The sequence below is a fragment of the Thamnophis sirtalis genome, unplaced genomic scaffold (assembly GCF_051295495.1).
Source record: "Thamnophis sirtalis isolate CommonGarterSnake01/CBP01778 unplaced genomic scaffold, rThaSir2_p1.2 scaffold_14, whole genome shotgun sequence".
Lineage (NCBI taxonomy): Eukaryota > Metazoa > Chordata > Lepidosauria > Squamata > Natricidae > Thamnophis > Thamnophis sirtalis.
The window spans coordinates 26,329,981-26,352,076 of NW_028261394.1; the positions used below are offsets into that span (position 1 = coordinate 26,329,981).

At 48.0% G+C, this 22,096-nt stretch overlaps 1 protein-coding gene across 1 annotated transcript; it reads right to left on the minus strand.

The window, feature by feature from the left end:
* Positions 1-102: 102 nt before the first annotated feature.
* LDHD (lactate dehydrogenase D) lies at positions 103-21,550 on the minus strand. Its single transcript, XM_087728667.1, has 11 exons — positions 21,474-21,550; positions 16,548-16,660; positions 15,523-15,664; positions 13,943-14,084; positions 12,863-13,022; positions 11,282-11,481; positions 10,184-10,312; positions 7,874-8,001; positions 6,041-6,131; positions 2,917-3,028; positions 103-1,052 (listed from the first exon to the last, which is right to left on the minus strand). Exons 1-11 carry the CDS (start codon positions 21,531-21,533, stop codon positions 854-856), a joined length of 1,476 nt encoding a protein of 491 aa, XP_087584793.1. The 5' UTR covers positions 21,534-21,550; the 3' UTR covers positions 103-853.
* Positions 21,551-22,096: the final 546 nt, after the last annotated feature.

A 22,096-nucleotide genomic window follows, 5' to 3' on the forward strand; every position in this document is an offset into this window, starting at 1 on the left:
CCTTAACTTACTTCCCGGCTTGGTTCAAAAGGCCAACCTCTGACCTCAAATTACACCTGAGCATTTCCATATTATATGAATAAACAAACATGGCTGCAGCTCTCCCCACACAAACGCACAGCATTAATTTTAATATAGATCTGTAAGACAAATTCAGACAATTGCCAAGTTCTGTATGCTTACTCTTCTTATCAGAGGGATGGCTGCCAATCCTAGCTCACCTTTTTCAAGTGTGTAAAAATTCAAAGGAAGCGGACAGGTGGGTGGAGTGTTCAAGGCAGTGTTTCCTGTCAACCTTGATACCTGGACTTCAACTCCCAGAATTCCCCAGCCAGCATCTTGTCCACGCATCTTGATTTAAAGGCCATGTATCTTAATTCATGTCGGCTGAAGAATTCTAGGAGTTGAAGTCCACGGATCTTAAAAGAATGCCAGCTGGGGAATTCTGGGAATTGAAGTCTATGTATTTTAAAGCATGTCAGCTGAAGAATTCGTCCAGTTGAAGTCCACGCATCTTAATGCCAGCTGGGGAATTTTGGGAATTGAAGTCCATGCAGCTTAAAGTTGCCGAGGTTGGGAAACAGAGGTGTATGGAGTTTTGCTGAACCATTGTGTCACTTACTTGGCTTTGAGTTATCATGTCCTTTGAACCAACTGTGGTTTATTCAGCAGGCTAGAATTAAACATAGTTTAGTACAATATAGAATCCAATCAACAGAGGAGGTGAAGAAGTCTTTGCTGTGGGCACCTCTGGAGAACCACTTTGGTTAACACCTGCATTTCTGACCCTGCTGGAGCGAGGAGATAAAAGCGAAGACGCCTCACTCCGGACTTCTCGGCAAGGAAAAGAAATTCAGGAGCCTCTCCCAGCCAGGCCTTGCGGAGGTTCGAGCACCTTTCCAGGGTTCATGAGGTTTTTGGGATCCAAGGCCACCTTGATCTGCCACATGGTGGAGAGGGCCACTTCCCCTACTTCCTCGCGCAAAAGCTGACGCTTGCCCAGGCCGATGCCATGCTCCCCCGTGCAGGTGCCACCCACTGCCAAGGCCCTCCTGGAGAAAAGTGGCAAAAGAGATCAAAATGCACATCCCAAATCTCACTTGCAAGGTACGCGAAGGAAAGGAACTGGGCATTTCCCCCCCCCCTCCCATTTCTTTTCTGCTTTTGAAAATATTACATTTAGCAACAATAAAAAAGAAAAACTTTTGTAATGTTATTTTTCTCTTTCCCTTCCTCCCCCTAGATATAGATATAGATATAGGGGGAGGAAAGGATATCAAATGGGATATCTCTCCCCCTCTCTCTCCTTTATCCCCCCTCTCCCTCCCTCTCTCTCCCTCTCTTTCTCCCTCCCTTTTCTCCCTCTCTATCCCTTCCTCTCTTCTCCCTCTCTATCTCCCCTCTCTCTATCCCTCCCTCTCTATTCCCCCCTTTTCTTTATCCCTTCCTCCCTCTCTCCCTTCCTCTCTATCTTTATCCTTCTCTATCCATATCCATATCTCTATCCCTATCCATATCTATCTACATCCATCCATCCATCCATCCTATTATTATAGCCATCATCTATCTATATATCTAATTTCTCTTCTCTCCCTTCCTTTCTCCCTTTTTGTTTCCTGCCTTCCCTTCCCTTTTTTCTCTTTTTCTTTCCCCCCTCTCTCCCTCCTTCCCTCCTCCCTTCTTGAATATATTCATTCTCTATTAGACTATTAGACTATTCTTCACCCGGAAGACATTTTATGCCTAAAATCTTCAGCGGGGTGGGGGTGGGGGGGATGAAGGAATATCAAACGGGACTTGGAGAAAATACGCACAAGCGGCTAAGCACTTTTGGAGGAAAGAGGACTCTGCCACAAGACAAAGGTGAAAGTGAGAAAGAAAGGCAGCCGAGCCCACCTTAACTTCGTTGGCCTAAGAGAGAAACTGGGAGCACCTTTAAAAACAGACACACTACCAGTGGTGGGATTCAGCCAGTTCCCACCTATTCGGGAGAACCGGTTGGTAACTTTCTAAGCAGTTCGGAGAACCGGTTGTTGGAAGAAATCTCCTTTTGTTTTTTCCCACTTTACAGGGCTAATCCTGTAAGGAAGGCAGGAAGGAAACATTCTGGTGTTGTTTCTAGCCTCATCTTTGTTGCTCTGCTTACAGAAACTGCCTCTCCTGTTAACTCTTATTACCATTGTAACAACTAAGGCGAAGTGCCCGTCGACCTGAGTGACATTGATTTGGCCATGCCCTCATGATCACATGACCACCGAGCCCCGCCTACCCAGCTGGTCATTAGGGCAGAGAACTGGTTGGTAAATTGTTTGAATCCCACCACTGCACACTACCCCTCCCAGGTAGGCCTGCTCAAGCAGACACGGCAGGAATTCCAGTAAGGTTCCTTTATTATAACAAGATAGAATTAGAGAACCTTGAACACTTGACAAGGTTTCTTTCTCACCATCTTAGACAAAATCAAGGGATTGGTGGAGAGGAGGAGGAGAAGAGGGGGAAGAGGAAGACTGTGGGGGTCTTTGGTGCTGTCTGAGCTTGGTCCTTTTCTTGCAGATGTTTCATGACCTAACTAGGGAACATCATCAGGTCTAGAAGGGAGAAGGATTTGTGGAGAGGAGGAGGAGGACTACAACTGTGGGGGTTCTTGGTGTTCTCTGAGCTTGGTCCTTTTCTTGCAGACATTCTTGCATTCTGAGTTTCCCACTCCTCTCCCTTTCTCCAGATTGGAGGATCAAAGACCACTCCCAAGATTTTTTTTCTAAATTCCTTGTCACTTGTGCCTTCTCCCAACATGGACTGGAAGTGCTGTCCCTGTCCACAAGGCCTTGAAGGCTCCTTTTCTGTTGTCCAGCCTGTGTGGGCAAGGGCTCTTTCGTCCACCCCACAAAAGGATACTCCCTCCCCACCACAGCCTACCTGCCCAGTCGTTTGGCAAACTCCGCCACCTTCTCCTTTTCTTCAACGTCTTCAGGATCAAGAACCAGCAGGCAGTGGAAGTTGCCGTCCCCAACATGGCCGACAAGGGGACCTGGAGACATGAAAGGGACAACATCCCTCGTTTCGACCTTCTCTAACATACTTTTTGGGACTACAGCCCCCATCATTTTGCAAATCAAAGAGGACGCCCTTCTGGAAGACACCCAAGCACTCATTCTACCAGACTAGAACTTGGCCAACTGATCTAAGATTTCAGGTAGTCCTCGAGTTACGACCACAATGAAGCCTGCCCAATATGGCCTTAAGTTGTAAAAGCCATAAAACTGACTTTAACCAGGTTTTTTATGTGGCAGCTGGGGAATTCTGGGAGTTGAAGTTCGTCAGGCTTAATGTAGCCGTGACCAGGGGGGCATTTGCCCAGGTTCGCCTGGTGCACCAGTTGCGTCCCTACCTGAACCGGGAGGCTCTCACAACAGTCACTCGTGCCCTTGTGACCTCTAGACTGGATTACTGCAACGTGCTCTACATGGGGCTGCCCTTGAAGAGTATTCGGCGACTTCAGCTTGTCCAGAATGCAGCCGCGCGAGCGATCGTGGGTGTGCCTCGGTTCACCCACGTAACACCTATCCTCCGCGAGCTGCACTGGCTGCCTGTTGATCTCCGGGTACGCTTCAAGGTGCTAGTTGTCACCTACAAAGCCCTTCATGGTATTGGATCTGGGTACTTGAGAGACCGCCTACTGCCAATTACCTCCACTAGACCAATTAGATCCCACAGACTAGGCCTCCTCCGAATTCCATCAGCCGGCCAGTGTCGACTGGCGACTACCCGGAGGAGAGCCTTCTCTGTGGCTGCTCCGACCCTCTGGAACGAACTCCCCGTGGAGATTCGTACCCTCACCACCCTCCAGGCCTTCCGCATAGCCCTTAAATCCTGGCTGTTCCGACAGGCCTGGGGCTAAAGACTTGCTGCCCCACTCGAATGGTATGACTGTTGTGTTTTTAACTATGTATGGCTTTTATGTTTTTTGTAATTCTGTTTGCCCTTCCCCTCCCTTTGAGTTGTGAGCCGCCCTGAGTCCCTTCAGGGAAAAGGGTGGCATACAAATAAATTAAAACTAAAAACTAAACTAAACTAAACTAGCCAAGGTTGGAGACTTCTGGACTAATCCACCTTCCAACTGAAGCTCTCACTGGCCAGGATGAAGTAGTTGTGTGATCGTGTGATCCCAGCCAGGTTTAGCCACAATACCATCTTATTTATTTGGAGAAAACCTGTTAAGGTGCAACTGACTTTCGCTTAACCTGGCTTTAGAGCGGAGTACTTTGTGCAAACCCAGATTCTGTTAATTATTTCTAAAATGACACCAATTGAGAATGACTTCTATGCAGCCGAGAGGAATACGGTTTGTTTCAAGCTTGCCTTTGTTTAACTCTGGCCCCCTTTATGAGGTGTAGACTTCAACACCCAGAATTTCTGGCTGGCTCATGAATTCTGGAAGTTGAAGTTCACAAGTCATAAAAGGGGCATCGTTCCTCAACCCTGATTTAAGCGAATGAAAGGTAATTTTCTTTAGAATGTTTTTCAAAGGAGTTGCAGTTCTCCTGAGTTGGAGAGCTTTATGGTTGAAACATCTGTTAAGAATTCTGCCTGTCACTGCATAAATGTCTGCCTAGCTGTTTGTCATCTCTCTAGATTCTCACATTCCCAAGGAGGTGTTTCAAGAGGAATTTCTCCCAGTGGTTTTTTAGAATTCAGAGATGCAAGCCGCCAGGATGGTTCCAAAAGTGGAAAAATACCTGAAAACAGCAGCTCAGCAGAAGTCTTAGTTTCCTTCAGCTCAATGTAGACTATTATTGGACAAGTATTTAAATGATTAACAATCAAGATCAAGGGATGTACCAATACCATTCTATAAAGCCTTAATAATACTACACTTAGAATACGGCATCCAGTTTTGGTCACCACACTATAAAAAAGATGTTGAGACTCTAGAAAGAGTGCAGAGAAGAGCAACCAGGATGATGAGGGGGCTGGAGGCTAAAACATACAATGAACAGTTGCAGGAACTGGGGCTGGCTAATCTAGTGAAGAGAATTAGAAGAGAAGACAGGAGAGCATCTTCCAATATTTGAGGGGCTGCCACAGAAAGGAAGAAGGTCAAGCTGTTTTCCAAAGCACCCGAAGGCCAGACAAGGAACAATGGATGGAAGCTGATCAAGGAGAGATTCAACCTGGAAATAAGGAGAAATTTCCTGACCATGAGAACAATCAACCCATGGAACAGAAGTTGCCTTCGGAGGTTGTGGGAGCTGAATCATTGGAGGCTTTCAAGAATAGACTGGACTGCCACTGGTGAGAAATGGTGTAGGGTCTCCTGCTTGAGGGGGGGGGGTTGTCTAGATGACCTACAAGGTCCCTTCCAACTCTGTTAATCTGAAACAAGCAGGGCAAATGATCCAAATGTCAGGCCTGCATATTCCTTTTAGAATTTTGGCCTGCCACACTTTCTCTTATTTCATTATGTTGTTTCATTAATATAGTTGATGGGAGCGGGAATAGACAGGAGTGAGATTGTGGAATGTATTGTTATCATTCTTTTCTAGAAGCTCAAGGTCATCTTTTGCCTCCGTACTTTCACACCTGACCCGAAGCAGCTGGGTGTGAATGCCAGTGTGGAAGAAGAAGATTGGACCATGTGATGGATTGTGGGTGTGGGGACAAGATCATGAACTTTTAACTGGGTGGAATTCTGATGTCATTTCCAATATTGGGATTCCATAGCAATGTGCCAACATGTCTGTCTTATTAAATTGGAACTTTAAGGATAGTTTTGCCTTGGTCTCTGATTTAATTCTGCATGATATTTGGAACGCTGACACCAAAGACTCCCATACCGCAACCTTCGTTTCATGTGTTGTGATGCATTTACAAAAGGAACAGCACAATGTCGCTCTCATCATTCGGATGAAAGCACTCCATCCCATGGGTCTGGCATTGGCCCCACAATTTGTGGGGACGAGGGACTGGCCAATTCCCTCATCTCCTGGGCTGGACCACCGAACAGCCTCATGACTAAGGTGTCCAACCACGTGCAGCTCACCTGTAAGGTTGGAGTCCAGCAAATCTTTCTTGGTTTCTAGCAGGACCTCAGGAAGGCGCGAGAGGGGGACACACACATCTGTGGAGTAGCCCTGGGGAAAGGGGGGAAGGGTAAAAGGTTGCATTAGAGCGGCGTTTCTCCGCCTCAGCCACTTGAAGGTGCTTGGACGTTAACTCCCAGAATTCCTGAGAACCATGCTGTGGCTGGGGAATTCTGGCAGTTGACACACATTTTCCAGTGGCTGAGGTTATAATAATAACAGATTAATAACAGATTAACAGAATTGGAAGTGAACTTGGAGGCCATCTAGTCCAACCCCCTGCCCAAGCAGGAGACCCTACACCATTTCTGACAGAAGGCAGTCCAGTCTCTTCTTAAAAGCCTCCAGTGATGAAGCTCCCATGACTTCCGAAGGCAACTTCTGTTCCATAGGTTGATTGTTCTCACTGTCAGAAAATTCATCCTAATTTCTAGGTTGAATTTCTCCTTGATCAGTTTCCATCCATTATTCCTTGTCTGGCCTTCGGGTGCTTTGAAAAACAGCTTGACTCTCCTCCTCTCTGTGGCAGCCCCTCAAATATGGGAAGACTTCTAACCTGTCTCCCCTGGTCCTTCTCTTCACTAGACTAGCCATGCCCGGCTCCTGCTACCATTCTTCATGTTTTAGCCTCCAGGCTTTTGATGATTTTAGATAGATTCAGATTAACAGAGTTGGAAAGGACCTTGTAGGCCATCTAGTCCAACCCCCTGCCCAAGCAGACCCTATGCTATTTCTGACAGAAGGCAGTCTAATCTCTTCTTGAAAGCCTCCAGTGATGAAGCCCCCATAACTTCTGAAGGCAACTCCTTAAATATTGGAAGATGCTCTCCTGTCTCCCCTGGTCCTTCTCTTCACTAGACCAACCATGCCCAGTTCCTGCAACAATTCATCGTGTTTTTGCCTCCCCTAATCACCCTGGTTGCTCTTCTCTGCACTCTTTCTAGAGTCTCCATATCTTTTTTATAGTGTGGTGACCCAAACTGGATGCAGTACTCTAGGTGTGGTCTTACTAAGGCTTTAAAGAGTGGTATTAATGTCTCTTGATCTTGATTATACCCCCCTGTTAAGGCAATTTAGTACTGCATTGGCTTTTTTTGGCTGTCACTGCACACTGCTTGCTCATATTTAGCTGGTTGTCCACTAAGCCTCCAAGATCCCTCCCCCAGTCACTGCTATTAAGCCTGGTTTCACCCAATCTATAAGTGTCCTTTTAGGGGGGGACACTTTTGGTTTTTCTTGCCTAAGTGTATGGTTCAGAAACGCTGCTATAGACTCACATCATTCATTAGTTATGAAACTCAGAACTGGGATTATGGAAAGTACAAGGCAAGGAGATCACTCTAGATCGTATTGTATTGTATTGTATTTATTTGTCTTGTATGCCGTCCACTCCCCAAGGACTCCGGGCGGCTCACAATAGACAAGGGAAGGGGAAAACTAGACAAAGACAACACTTTAAAACAAAAACCGCAACATTCACAATTTCCGTGGGGCTGGATGTTTCACAAGCCCCCCGGCCTGCTGGAGCAGCCAGGACTTGGTGGCTTTGCGGAAGGCCGGGAGGGTAGTAAGGGTCTGGATCTCGACGGGGAGATCATTCCAGAGGGCTGGAGCTGCAACAGAGAAGGCTCTCCCCCAGGGGATCGCCAGCCAACATTGGCTAGCAGATGGAATCCGGAGGAGACCTAACCTGTGAGATCTAATAGGTCTATGGGATCGCTCAGAAAAGTGAGTCAAACTGCAAAGTAGGGGGGACTGTTCTTTCAAGATAACCTGGCTGCCCTCCAGCTCACCTTTTTGCCAGGACGAAGAGCCAAAGCTGCATACCAAGCGTCGTGTCGAGCTGCCCAAAGCCGTCCACGGGACTCCGGCTCCCGGGCCCACGCAAAGTCCGAGCCTCCATTGGACTGCACAATCGCCTCTGCAGAGGGAGACTTGCATGAAACCCCACTTCTGCCACCAAGTCAGTCTGGTCCGATGGATTTGGGTTTATAGGGCGATGCCACCATGATCTACTGTATCCTACAGGTAGTCCTTGACGTACAGCCATTTCATTTTGTGCCCGTTCAAAGCTACAACGGCACTGAAAAAAGTGACCTGTGACCTTTATGACAGTGATGGCCACTTGCAGTATGGTCACATGATCGAAATTTGGACGCTAGGTAAATGGTATATAGCAGGGGTGTCCAAACTTGGGAACTTTAAGACTTGTGGACTTCAACTCCCAGAATTCCCCAGCCAGCCTTCTGGGAGTTGAAGTCCACCACTCCATGCTGGGGAAGTCCATGCTGGCTGGGGAATTCTGAGAGTTGAAGTCCACCAGTCCATGTTGGGGAGGTCCATGCTGGCTGGGGAATTCTGAGAGTTGAAGTCCACCAGTCCATGTTGGGGAGGTCCATGCTGGCTGGGGAATTCTGGGACTTGAAGTCCACAAGTCTTCAAAGTTCCCCAGTTTGGACACCCCTGCTATATAGGATCTCCTACTTGAGCAGGGGGTTGGACTAGAAGACCTCCAACGTCCCTTCTATCTCGTTTGGAATGATTGATTCCGAACTGCGGTTGTTAAGCGAAGTTGACTTCTCCCTTTGACTTTGCTTGTCAGAGGTCATAAAAGGTGGATTTTATGACTCATATTTACAACAATTATGACATGCGCAGGATCATTTGATCACCTTTTATGACAATGAGCAGTCAGGCAGAAAGTGAGATTCACTTAATAATTAAGCTACTAACTTCAACAACTGCAGTGATTTAATCCATCATTCAGAAGAAAGCTGGAAGGGACCTTGGAGGTCTTCTAGTCCAGCCCCCGGCTCAAGCAGGAGACTCTAGACCAATGGTCTCCAACCTTGGCAACTTTAAGACCTGTGGACTTCAATTCCCAGAGTTCCTCAGCCAGCTTTGCTGGTCTAGACCATCCCAGGCAAGTCTTCTTAAACACCTCCAGGGATGGAGCTCCCAAACTTCCAAAGGCGACTGGTTAGTTAGTCCCACTGTCAGGATTGTTAATTAACTTTTAGTTCATCGTTTTTACTGCTAGGATTCACTTAACAACGGTGGCAAGAAAGATCCTAAAATGGGATAAAATATTCACTTACTATCTGTCTTGCTTAGCAACAGAAGGCTCAATTGAGGCCGTAAGTCAAGGACTACATATACAGGACTACCTATGAGGGGTGTGGTGGCCAAGAGGGGGAGCTCCCATCTCACAATCAAGAGGCTATGAGTTCGATCCAGGGTAGAGGCAGATATTTCTCTCTCTGGGCATGATGAGAGTATTTCTGCTGAATATAACTCCGCGTCGGTGACAGGACGGGCATCCGGCCAGTAAACACTCAGCTCCATTCAGTTGCCCAGACTCCAGCCTTCAAGGGATTTTGTGGTCGTTAAAAGAAGATGATATACAGGACTGTTGTGGCCCAGCAGGAGCTGTTGGAGCTGCCACCAGACTCCGACAGCGAGGGGCCCTCTGAGTCGGCTCTGGAGGATGTGGAGGAGCCTGGACAGGGTTCTGACTCCGAGCAGGGTGCAGAGAGGCTGGTTGGCCACCAGGAGGCACCTGAGCCTTGGACCAGTGGGGAGGAGACAAAGGAGAGTGAGCCGGATGCCAGCAGTGAGTTGTTCCTGGATGCACGCCATCGATGAACTAGGCGTCAGGAACAGTTGTGCAGTTATAGGAGGTAACTGCACTCAGCTGGTGGTCATTAGGCTCCTCTCCAGACTATAAGAGGACTGCTTGTGCACACGCCCCTCTTGCAGAAGTCAACACAGGAACGAATGTTGGAGAACATTTTTTGTGAGCTTGGGAGGCTGGATTGCTGCCCAGCTTGTCTGTGCCAGTTTGCTGCCAAGGACTTGTCGGTCTGTTAATTAAATGCTGTAACTTATCTTTGGCTCAGAGTGTGTGTTGGTGTGGGACGAGAGGGGTCAGAACACAGGACTATCTAGGGGTCCATGCATTGCCCAGCCCTACACAGAGGTGAATTCAGCCACATCGCTAAGCCTACTCAACCAAAGAGGAGAGTTTCATGCATTGTGCAGACCAAGCCATGGTCCAGCCATATGCCCCCACCCCCTCCCCGGTCCCGATACGTGGGACGTACCTGTGGCTCCTACTTGCTCCTCCACACTCTGCTGAGTGCCATGGAACTCCAGGAAGAGGGTGGGCAGTTCTGCATAGCTCAGGCCACTGTAGCGGTTACAGGCGCCCATCATGACCTCATCCAGGAACTCTGCGGGAGAAGAAAGTCCCAGCCAACCTGGGCTACAAGGCAGTTTTTGAACTGCACGGCCTGGGTAGTCCTCGACGTACGACCGCCTCAGCGTCTGCCCATTATAGTTGCAAGTTGCAAGGGTTTTTAAGTTGGGTCACGTGACACAGACCTGGTGTTTTTATGGCAGTCATTAAGTGAGTCAGCATGGTCATTAACCACCTTGGATTACATGACTGTGGGACACGGTAAGAGGGCATGACTGCAGGCTGGTTGTGCCAAGTTTCTGAAGTGCGGTCCCTTGACAGTAGAAGGGGGTGGCCGTCAGAACTTCAGGATGGGATTGTAAGGCCTTTTGGGGGGTCTCTCATAGCTGAAAGCTGGACCGTAAGGAAGGCTGAGCACCAAAGAATTAAGGCCTTTGAACTGGGATGCTGGAGAAGACTCTGGTGAGTCCCTTGGATGGACTTCCTTGCTTTCCTTCCTTTCCTTCCTTTCCTTCCCTTCCTTCCTTCCCTTCCTTCCTTCCCTTCCTTCCTTCCTTCCCTTCCTTCCTTCCTTTCCTTTCTTCCCTTCCTTTCTTTCCATCCTTCATTCCTTCCTTCCCTTCCTTTCTTCCCTACCTTCCTTCCTTTTCTTCTTTCCTTCGTTCCTTTCCTTCCCTTCCTTCCTTCCTTCCTTTCCTTTCCTTCCTTCCTTTCTTTCTTCCCTTCCTTCCTTCCTTCCTTCCTTCCTCGTGATTAGAATGCAATATTGCAGGCAAACTCTGCCGACTGCCAGCAGTTCGATTCTTGCCAGGCTCAAGGTTGATTCAGCCTCTCATCCTTCCGAGGTGGGTGAACTAAGGACCCAGATTGTTGGGGGCAAGAGGCTTAGAAAGGGCTGTAAAGCACCATGAAGCGGTAGATACGTCTAAGTGCTGCTGTTGCTATTCCTCTGCCTCCACCCTCCCAGTTCCCCTCCGCCATGAACAACTGGAGTCCCACTCACCAATGCGGGCAATGGGGAGCCCAGCTTGGAGAACCTGCACAGTGCTGTCCACGGCTGCTTGGATGTTGGGGAAGGCACAGATGGCCGCCACGGTGGCCTCGGGAATACCATGGAGTCTCAGTGTGGCCTGGGTGATGAACCCCAGAGTCCCCTCCGAGCCCACAAACAGCCCCGTTAGGTGGTATCCAGCAGCACTCTTCCTGCAGAGGAAGGGAGAACCTGGTGAGCTCTGAGAACCAACCCAGCCCACCTTCCATGCACTCAGCTTTGCATTGGTGAGAGACCCCTGGCTGGGTGACCACAACTCACTCAGCTTTGCTGATCTCCAAAGGGGAAGGAGGGCTAGAGCTGATGGACGTGCATGGAAAAGGCAAGGAAAATAGCCAACCTCTTCTGCGTCCCCCTGCCAACCAAAGTGCCTCTAGTCAAGGCTGGGGTTTTCCCAGTTGCAATGTGTGGCTGTGAAAGATGGACCATAAGCGAGGCTGAGCACAAAAGAATTGAGAATGTCAGGCCGGCCTCATTCAGTCTCCAAGAAAGAAAACCCCCCAACTCCGTTTGGATAGAGATAAAGGTACTTTTACTGGATATGAAATGAAAACAGCGAAAGCGAAGCAAGATCTGAAGCAAAAAAACATGAACTTGCACACATCAAACTTTTACCCAAATCGCCCCCCCCCCAGTTACCCCAACCCAATGTCCAATCTCCAACTCCCAAAGGTGTCATAGGAGGGGGGGCGCATCTTCAGGTAGCCTTATTCCATTGGTATGCAGAGACAATTAGCCTTGACCAAGCCCAAACACAAGCCATCAGCATGTGCAGAAGATGGTGAGAACAAAACTCCCTTTTTCGAGAATATCTCAACCAGCACTTTTCTCCTCCCAAATACCACGAGCCCCCACCCTCCCCACTCCTATGGCAGCCAATAGCAAGCATGCAAGATAGAGGCTGACAGAGGCCTTTGAAGTCTGGTGCTGGAGAAGACTCCTGCGAGTCCCTTGGACTGCAAGGCCATCAAACTGGTCAGTCCTAGAGGAGATCAACCTTGACTGCTCTTTAGGTCAGATCCTGAAGAGGAAACTCAAAGACTTTGGCCACCTAATGAGAAGGAGGAAGGACTCCCTGGAGAAGAGCCTCATGCTGGGAACAATGGAGGGCAAAAGAAGAAGGGGACATCAACTTTTGACGGCAAACCTTTCCATTGATTAATTGTTCTCACTATCATGAAATTGAGGCCTTTGAGCTCTGGTGCTGGAGAAGACTCCTGTGAGTCCCTTGGACTGCAAGCCCATCCAATCGGTCAGTCCTAGAGGAGATCAACCCTGACTGCTCTTTAGGAGGCCAGATCCTGAAGAGGAAACTCAATGGCCACCTAAGGAGAAGGAGGAAGGATTCCCTGGAGAAGATCATCATGCTGGGAACGATAGAGGGCAAAGCATCTCTGAGGGGCACCACAGAAGGGGCACCTTTGGAAGACGAGAGCACAAGCTCACCAGAAGACCTCAGCCTTCAGCGTCCCCTGCCTGTCCCTCCCCCAGCTGTGACCCAAGGGGGAAAGAAAGAGGGAAAGGAGGGGATACCTGGGCCGCCGATTCTGCCCGGCTGTGTACAGGACTCTCCCATCTGGCAGGACCACCTGTAAGTTGAGGACATTCTGGCGCATGGTGCCATAGCGCACCGCATTCGTCCCGGAGGCTGCAGTGGCCACCATGCCACAGAGCGAGGCGTCGGCCCCGGGGTCTGAGGAGGAAGGGAACAGCAAAGTGAGAAAGAACCTAAGCCCCTTACCCACCGACCATCAACTGCAGGAGCCTTACGCCAATTCTTGGGCCAAGATCAAGGGAGGTATCAACACCACTCTATAAAGCCTTAGTAAAACTACACCTAGATTACTGCTTCCAGTTTTTGGTCACCACACTATAAAGAAGATGTTGATACTCTAGAAAGAGAGAAGAGCAACCAAGGTGATGAGGAGACTGGAGGCTAAAACATATGAAGAACGGTTGCAAGAACTGGGCCTGGCTAGTCTAGGGAAGAGAAGGACCCGGGAAGACAGGAGAGCAACTTTCAATACTTGAGGGGCTGCCACAGAGAGGAGGGGTCAAGCTATTCTCCAAAGCACCCAAAGGCCAGACAAGGAATAACGGATGGAAACTGACCAAGGAGAGAATCAACCAATGGAACAGAAGTTGCCTAAAGAAGTTGCGGGAGCTTCATCCCTGGAAACTTTCAAGAAGAGACTGGACTGCCATCTGTCAGAAATGGTGTAGGGTCTCCTGCTTGGGTGGGGGGTTGGACTAGATGACCTCCACAGTCCCTTCCAACTCAGTTATTTTATATTAAATGAAACAGGAGTTCCTTTCAGAGGTTTTGGAAGCTTCATCATTGGAAGCTTTCAAGAAGAGACTGGACAGCCATTTGTCAGAAATGGTGTCGGGCCTCCTGCTTGGGCAGGGGGTTGGACTAGATGACCTCCAAGGTCCCTTCCAACTCTTATGAATCTAAAATCTAGATCCTTCCCCCAGGGGCCCTGCCTGAGCCTCAGCTGGAGCACCTCGACAGGAACACTGACACAACCCCTCCCAACCTTGCTGGGGGAAGCCCCCCCACAACCTTGACCCACTGACGCCTCCCCTCCACCTGTCTCAAAGTTGCCGTACCAACAGGGAACCACAGGCCGTTCCCACGCAAGTATTTGTTCAGCGCCTTCCGCGTCACTCCTGCCTCGACAGCAACCGTGAAATCTTCAGGGTTAAGCTCAGAAATTTGGTCCATTTTCGTCAGGTTGACACACACACCTCCCTGGGGGAGGGGGGGAAAGCACAGACAGAGTTCACACAACTCCAAGACCCAAATTACAAAGATACAGCAACAGCAATAAGACTTAGACTTGTAAACTAGCCCTATAGCACTTCACAGCACTGTATATGGAAATAATATCAGCCTTGTTTGCATATTTCCTCCCACAACCTGGGTCCTCATTTTACTGCCCTCAGAAGGGTGGAAAGTGGAGTCAACCTTGAGCCAGTTAGGATCGAACTGCTGGCAGTCGGCAGAATTAGCCTGCAATGCTCCCTTCTAGGCATCGCACCACCAGGGTTCCTATCACTTCCATACAGGTAAAGTTTCTTAAAATGAAACCTCCTGCCTGAGCTGGGGGTTTGGACTAGAAGACCTCTAAGGTCCCTTCCATAGACTCCGTTATTCTCTTAACGCTCCTACAGATTCCTATTCTAGGCTGCAGCCATGAAATCTCCTGGTCGTGTGGACAGACTGGGCAGCCACGTGTCTGAAATGGTCTGTGATAGCGAAACCTGTGGCACGCGTGCCAGAGATGGCATGCAGAGCCCTATCTGTGGACATGTGCGCCATTCTCAGCTGCTCTTCTGGTTTCCAATGTGTTGGCCAGATGGTCTTTGCAGGATCTGGAGTGCCAGAAAATGGCCTGAAAATGGCCCAGAAAATGGCCTGAAAATGCCCCCCAAATGCCCCCAAAGCAGGCCATTTGGGGCCATTATTCGGGCCAAAAACAGCCCCCCAAACAGCCAAGTCTTTGGGTCTCCAGCGCTCCGGCACACAACTTCCAGTTTGGGCATGGTGCCAAAAAGTTCACCATCCCTGGTCTAAGTTCTCCTCTTGAGCAGGGGGTTGGACTAGAAGACCTCCAAGGGCCCTTCCAGCTCCATTTTGAATTAAAATTGGGTTGCTCCCAGCTGACCAACCAAAGCTCAGAAGGTCCCACCAACCAACACTGGAAAAAAAAAATCCACCCTGATTTAAATGTAGACCAAGCAGATTTAGCAGACCCAGGCCCAGAGGTCCAGCGGAATTAGAGCAACCTCCAGTTAAGACTCCGGCCAGATCCTACGCAGGATTAAGCCTCTGCAGCAGTGGTGGGTTCCAGATCCCGTTCCAACTGGTACAGTTGGAACAAGCCCAGCATCGTCCACATGGGGGCGTGCATGTGTCTTACCGCTTCCGTGAGCCTCCGTGACACTGCAGCTGCTCAGCGGAGCATCACGCAGGTACTGTGTGCGTGGAAGCACTGAAGACTTAAAAGACCGGTAAGGAGCTCAGGCAGGTGGGTGAGCCCTGTGGAGCACCGTACCAGAACAGTATCCGGTGCTCCGGGCAGGCTCTGGTACGCCCGTACTGGGGCATACCTCCTGCAACCCACCACTGCTCTGCAGGGACCAGGCCAGCCTCTGCTCTACCTGGCCGCAGATTCTCCGTTTCTTACCTGTACGGCAGTGACACCGCCTTCCAGCCCTGTGCCCGTCCCGAAGGGGATGACCGGAACCCCTCGGTCATAGCACGTCGCTGCCAACAAGCTGACTTGCTCCACATTCTGGGGCCAGACGACAGCATCTGGGGGGCAGTTCCTAGGAGGGAGAGACATAGCAAGCTTCCATTATGGGGAGTCCTCGACTTATGACCACAGCTGAGGCCAATATTTCTGTTGTCAAGTGAGACGTTTGTGAAGTGGGTTTTACGCCATTTTACAACTTCTCTTGCTTCTCTTGTTAAGTGAATCACTTTCAGTTGTTAAGTTAGTAACACGGTTGTTAAGTGAATCTGGCTTTCCCATGGACTTTGCTTGTCAGAAGGTTGCAAAAGGGGATCCTGTGACACACACACCCCCAGGACACAGCAACCGTCATAAATATGAGTCAGTGGCCAAGTGTCTGAATTTTGATCACCTGACTATGGAAATGCTGCAACAGTTGTAAGTGTGAAAAGCCATCCTAAGTCACTTTTTTCAGTGCCGTCGTAACTTGGAACCGTCAGTAAATGAACTGTTGTAAGTCAAAGACTACAATCATTTCACTATGGAAGGTGGGAAGGCTGAGTCAACCTTGTGCCTGGTGAGATTCGAATTGCCAAATTGCAGGCTGCTGGCATGCAGCAGAAGTAGCCTGCCGTACTGCGCTCTAACCACTGTGTCACCGTAGCACAAATATAGCCCCAAATTATTTCAAACGTCTGGGGTTTCCCATTTTCTCAACATCCGCAGAGGACCAAGCAGGAGACAACAGATCTATGACTATGATCTATGACTTACTACTTTGTTGTGTGCATGCACTGAGAGCTCACACGCTGCAGACAAATTGTGTGTCCAAATACACTTGGCCAGTGAAGAATATTCCTATTCCAGATGAGGAGAAAGAGAGCAGAAGCTCGCAAGGAACATCGTGAGCATCTCAGAGGTCTGAAAATGTTCTGGCAGCAGGGGCATTTCCTGGCCTCCCGATGGAGAAGACATACCTGTGCATAGACTCGTCCTGCCCATGTTGCTCACGGACAACGGTGGCTGTGGACACATTGGGCCCCCCCACAATCGCTCTGAGGGAATTGAGGAAATCCTCCGTCAGCCACTCCTGGGGAAGGAAAAGAGGCCACGTGAAGATCATGACACAAGATGGAAGGCAGAATTTTTCTGTGGCTGTCGCAAATGAAGCAGTGGCAAGTCGACATTATATTATGCCCCGTGGGCACCTCCTTCCCAGCCATGGGTTCAGCTGACCCACAAAGCCTTCATCCTTTCCTTTCTTTCTGTTTTGCACCAACTTTATCTGAGGCACTAAAACAGACCCCAACCAATGGGAATTAAAAATTCCTAACAGGGAGGACAATTAACCAGCTTGCCTTCAAAATTGTGGGGAATCATGGGAGGATTTTAAGAAGATACTGGACAGCCACTTATCTGAAATAGTACAGGTTCTCCTGCTTGACCAGGGGGCTGGACTAGACCACCTCCAAAGTCCCTCCCAGCTCTATTCTCTGCTCCAGTCCACTCCATTATTCTATTCTTCTCTATTCTATTCTTCTCTATTCTATTCTACTTTACTCTGCATTCTATTCTCTATTCTATTCTACTCTATTCTACTCTATTCTATTATTTTCTATTCTATTCTAAATTCTATTCTATTTTATTCTATTCTACTCTACTCTGCATTCTATTCTCTATTCTATTCCATTCTTCTCTATTCTATTCGTCTCTATTCTATTCTACTTTACTCTACTCTACATTCTATTCTCTATTCTATTCTTTTCTATTCTATTATTCCCTATTCTATTCTAAATTCTATTCTATTTTATTTTATTCTATTCTACTCTACTCTGCATTCTATTCTCTATTCTATTCTTCTCTATTCTATTCTTCTCTATTCTATTCTACTTTACTCTACTCTGCATTCTATTATCTATTCTATTCTTCTCTATTCTATTCTTCTCTATTCTATTCTTCTCTATTATTCTAAATTCTATTCTACTCTGCATTCTATTCTAGTCCATTCTTCTCTATTCTTCTCTATTCTATTCTATTCTCTATTCTACTTTACTCTATTCTGCATTCTATTCTCTATTCTATTCTTTTGTATTCTATTCTTCTCTATTCTATTCTAAATTCTATTCTATTTTATTCTATTCTACTCTACTCTGCATTCTATTCTCTATTCTATTCTTCTCTATTTTATTCTACTTTACTCTACTCTGCATTCTATTATCTATTCTATTCTACTCTATTCTATTATTCTCTATTCTACTCTGAATTCTATTCTATTCTTACTCTACTCTACTATTATTTCTATTGTATTCTATTCTTACTCCACTCTATTCTGCATTATTCTTCCTATTCCATCCCATCCCATTCTAATTATATTCTATCCTATCCCTAATTCCTATTCTATTCCGAAAGCCTCTGTCCAATGGAGCTCAACTCCTGGTGGCTCTGTGGATCTCCCCTTACAATGTTCTTGGGAACCAGATGACTTTTCCCTTTCCCGGCCCTCTCTAGCGGATTCCCATTCTAATATTAACCAGGCCTGGCCCTGCGTAGCTTTAGAGGTCAGGCCACAGAAATAGCTTCAGTCCCAAATAAAACCCAGCAGCAACGCCTCTGATGAGGATCTCTAAGGAAAGCGGGGGGGGAGACTGGAGATCTAGTAGATCTCTCCTTCTGATCGGCATCAGACACCCAGTTTGCCGGGCTCAGACGGTTACAGGCTGGATCTCTTGTAGACCTACTCTTGTCTGCACTGCAGCTGTAGGCTAGATCTGTTGCGAAGATCTATTGTGACACCCAAATCTGGCTGGAAAAGGAGAAAAGTGGCTTGTTGTCCCCCACAGATCCTGCCCTGCCTTATCTGAATCAATGGAGAATGTCCACTGAAGACCCCCACATACCAAAGCTGGATTTCCCTTCCGAGGAAAAACGCCGGTCTGGAGGAACAGAGTGTGCCCCTGTGCATGTACAGAGGGCTGTCCCCTTCATCTTGCTAGCAACTTTGAGAAAGCAAAAATCGGGGCTCTCTCTATGTGGGGGCTCCCCTTCTCTTCTGGAAGCCCAACTCTTTTGGGAGCTAGTCAAAGCCTGAGTGTTCAGGAAGCTCTTTAACACCAGAGTTATTAAAAATACAATTGTTAATATATGTAGTCCTGGACTTATAGCCCCTCATTTACTGATCCTTCAAAGCACTGAAAAAAGTGATTATGACCGGTCCTCTGACTTACAACCATCCCCACAGTCACATGAACAAAATTCGGGCGCTTGGCAACTGGCATGAATTTAGGATGGTTGCAGCATCCCAGGTCTGGCAAGCAAAGTCAATGGGGGAAGCTTAACAACTATATGATTCACTTAACAACAGCAGTTGTTCCAGTGATTTGCTTAACAACCACGGCAAAAAAAAAGGTTGAAAATCAGGCATGGTTTGCTTAGCAATTACCTTGCTTACCAACCGAAATTCTGCTCACAACTGTGATTATAAGTAGCAGACTACCTATAATTGAACGTAGTTGTGATTTATCACATTGTGTACGTATCTACTTATTTCTGCACTGGCTTGTTGTCAACTTCCCCAAGTGACTTATACCTGAAGTGGGTTAAAAAAATCTTATAAACAAGATAAGAAAGTGGCTGGAAGAGATAACTGAACAGAGGATAGAGTTGAAGCTGGAATTGTTTCTCCTGGGAATCTTTGATGGGAAAATGGGGGAAAAACTACAATACATAACACTACACATATTAACTGCAAGTAGAATCGTCTTAACACAGAACTGGAAACAAGCAGATACCCCACCAGACCCGATTATTTATAAGAGGAAAATCTATGAATGTGCAGAAATGGATAGACTGTCTGTTGTGGCCCAGCAGGAGCTGTTGGAGCTGCCAACAGACTCCGATAGCGAGGAACTCTAGGAGTTGGCTCTGGAAGATGTGGAGGATCCTGGACAGGGTTCAGACTCCGAGCAGGGACCAGAGAGGCTGGTTGGCCACCAGAGAAGCGCCTGAGGCATGAAGCAGTGGTGAAAGCCAAAGGGAGTGTGTTCCTGACGTCAAGCACTGGAGCAGTGGTGAAGAGGTCAGGCCCTTGAGCAGTGAGGAGGTACAGAGGGAATTGGTCCTGGATACCCGGCAGAGACGGGCGGATAAGCGCCGGCAGCATTTACGGAGACAAAGGAGATAATTGGACCCAGGTGGTTGTGATTAGGCTCCTCCCAAGAGAGTATATAAGAAGAGACTTTGGGAGGAGGCTTTTTGCAGGACTCAACTATTATACTAAAGCTGGAGAAGCTCTGGTGTGTATTTCTTATCTGTGGAAGTCTGGGTTGCTGCCAAAGTCTTGTCCGTGTGTTAATTTACTGTCAATAAATTGTATAACAGTAATCTTGTGTCGGCATGACTCACCGTACGGAGGGGGGGGGTTCAGAACAACTGTCTATGGAAATGAAGGAGAGGGAAGAAACCGAGTATTATCAAATTTGGAATAGATGGTACTCCTGGCTTGAGAGTAAATGTAAAACCTAAGATATAAAACCTGTGGGGGTGAACCTATAGCACATGTGCCAGAGGAGTGGGCATGCGCACCATTACCAGCTGCTCTTCTGGTTTCCAGCATGCTGGTCTTCGCGGGCGCTGGAGCACTGGAAAATGGCCTGAAAATGGCCTGAAAAACAGCCAAAAACCCAGGTTGTTTTCTGGGCCATTTTTCAGGCCATTTTGGGGCTATTTTCCAGGCTAAAAACAGCCCAAAAATGGCACAGAAAACATCCTGTAAAGGGTCCTTAAAACGGCCCCAAAACAAGCCATTTGGGGGGCATTTTCTGGGCTGTTTTCAAGCCGAGTTTTTTGGCTGTTTTTTGGGCAAAAACCATCCTGAAAACGGCCAAAAAACAGGCATGGTCTTCGGCACTCAATGCCGAAAAGGTTCGCCATCACTGGTATAAACGGTAAAAGTATAATATATAGAGTGCATTTATATAAAGATATAACTTAGGATAGTGATATATAGAATTTCTTGTAAATAGGATGGTTACAAAAGATATTGATACCGATATGGAAAGGCTGTTATAAGTGCAAAATTGTGTTTTGTGTTTTAAATGTTGGAAAATTCAATAAATACTATTTGAAAATAAATAAATAAATCTTATAAACAACTAAATAGGAACTGGGCAGAAATCCATCTGATGAAGCTTTAGGGCCATGTTTTTCAAACTTGCCTACTTTAAAATAAGCCAGACTTCAACACCCTGTGGGGTGGGGCATTCTGGGAGTTGAAGTCCACCAGTCCATGCTGGGGAAGTCCATGCTGGCTGAGGAATTTTGGGAGTTGAAGTCCACAAGTCATAAAAGGGGCTACAGTTCTCCAACCTCTGCTCTAACCCAAAGTTAACTTCAACCTCTCAACTTCCCTTACGGGACAAACGGGCGTTCCAGCGACTGGGAGCCCAAATGCACCTGGTGCAACCAGAAGTAGCAGAAAAATCCGGAAGGGGTGTGTGTGGATCAAATACGTTTTGTCCAAGAAAAGAGGCAAGCAACTGGCGTAGGTAGGTAGGCAGGCAGGCAAAAAGCAAAAAGCTCTCATGCAGTACAACAGATTTACAAACTAACGTTCCAGCCAATGGGAGCCCAAACGCAACTGGACTTTCTTTGCAACCAGGAGGAGCAGAAAAATCCGAGGAAAAAAAATCAAGCACCTGGCTCAGGTAAGTAGGTAGGCAGGTAAACAAGCGAGCAGAAAGCTAGCAGATCAGCAGCTGACCCCTGCAAGCTTTCTCCGTGCAAGGCGGAGGCTCTCCCGTGCAAGGGGTACAGCCATCCCCCCCCAACCCTCGACCCGGGAGCTCTGGAAGCCCCCCTCCCCGAGAGGCACCGTGCCCGGCCATCCGTACCCGCCGCCCGCGTACCTTGGCGGGCGCCGCAGAGAAGCGCCTGGCCGCGCAGCCCAGAGCGCGCCCCAGAGCCATGGCTGTCCGCGGGGCGGGCCGAGGGGAAGGGGCGGCAGGGAGGCGGTGCAGCCCGGCTGCGGCTTAAGGAGGACCGGGAGCCCGGAGGGGGAACCTCCTCTGCGCGAGCCCCACGCGTTCCCTGGCCTGATTTCCTCGTGCAAAAAAAAAAAAAGATGTTTGCAACGTGCAACCCTTGCATTGCATTGCTCAAAAGCAGCCTGGACTTTGCAAACTCTTGCAAATCTCATAAACAATAAACAGATAACTGCCTAAAAGTCCTTAGAGATTCTCCGCCATCCAGGTCCTGGTTGTCCCAAAGGTGTTGTTTCTGGAGGCAACTGGATTTTCTGGGTTTTCTTTTAAAGACATTTCTCTTCTTCTCCTGAGGCAGGACATAAAGTAAAGCAGGACATAAGAGAGACATGAAAGACATGAAATGAGGCAAGACAGAAAGAAGGAATAACTTTTAAGACTTGTAGAAGAACAGGAAATTTAAAATTTACACCTGCCTCGTGTTCAGCTAAAGTTCAACCAATCACAAACCCATTTTCAGAAACTTAGATGCTTTTTTGCAAGTCACT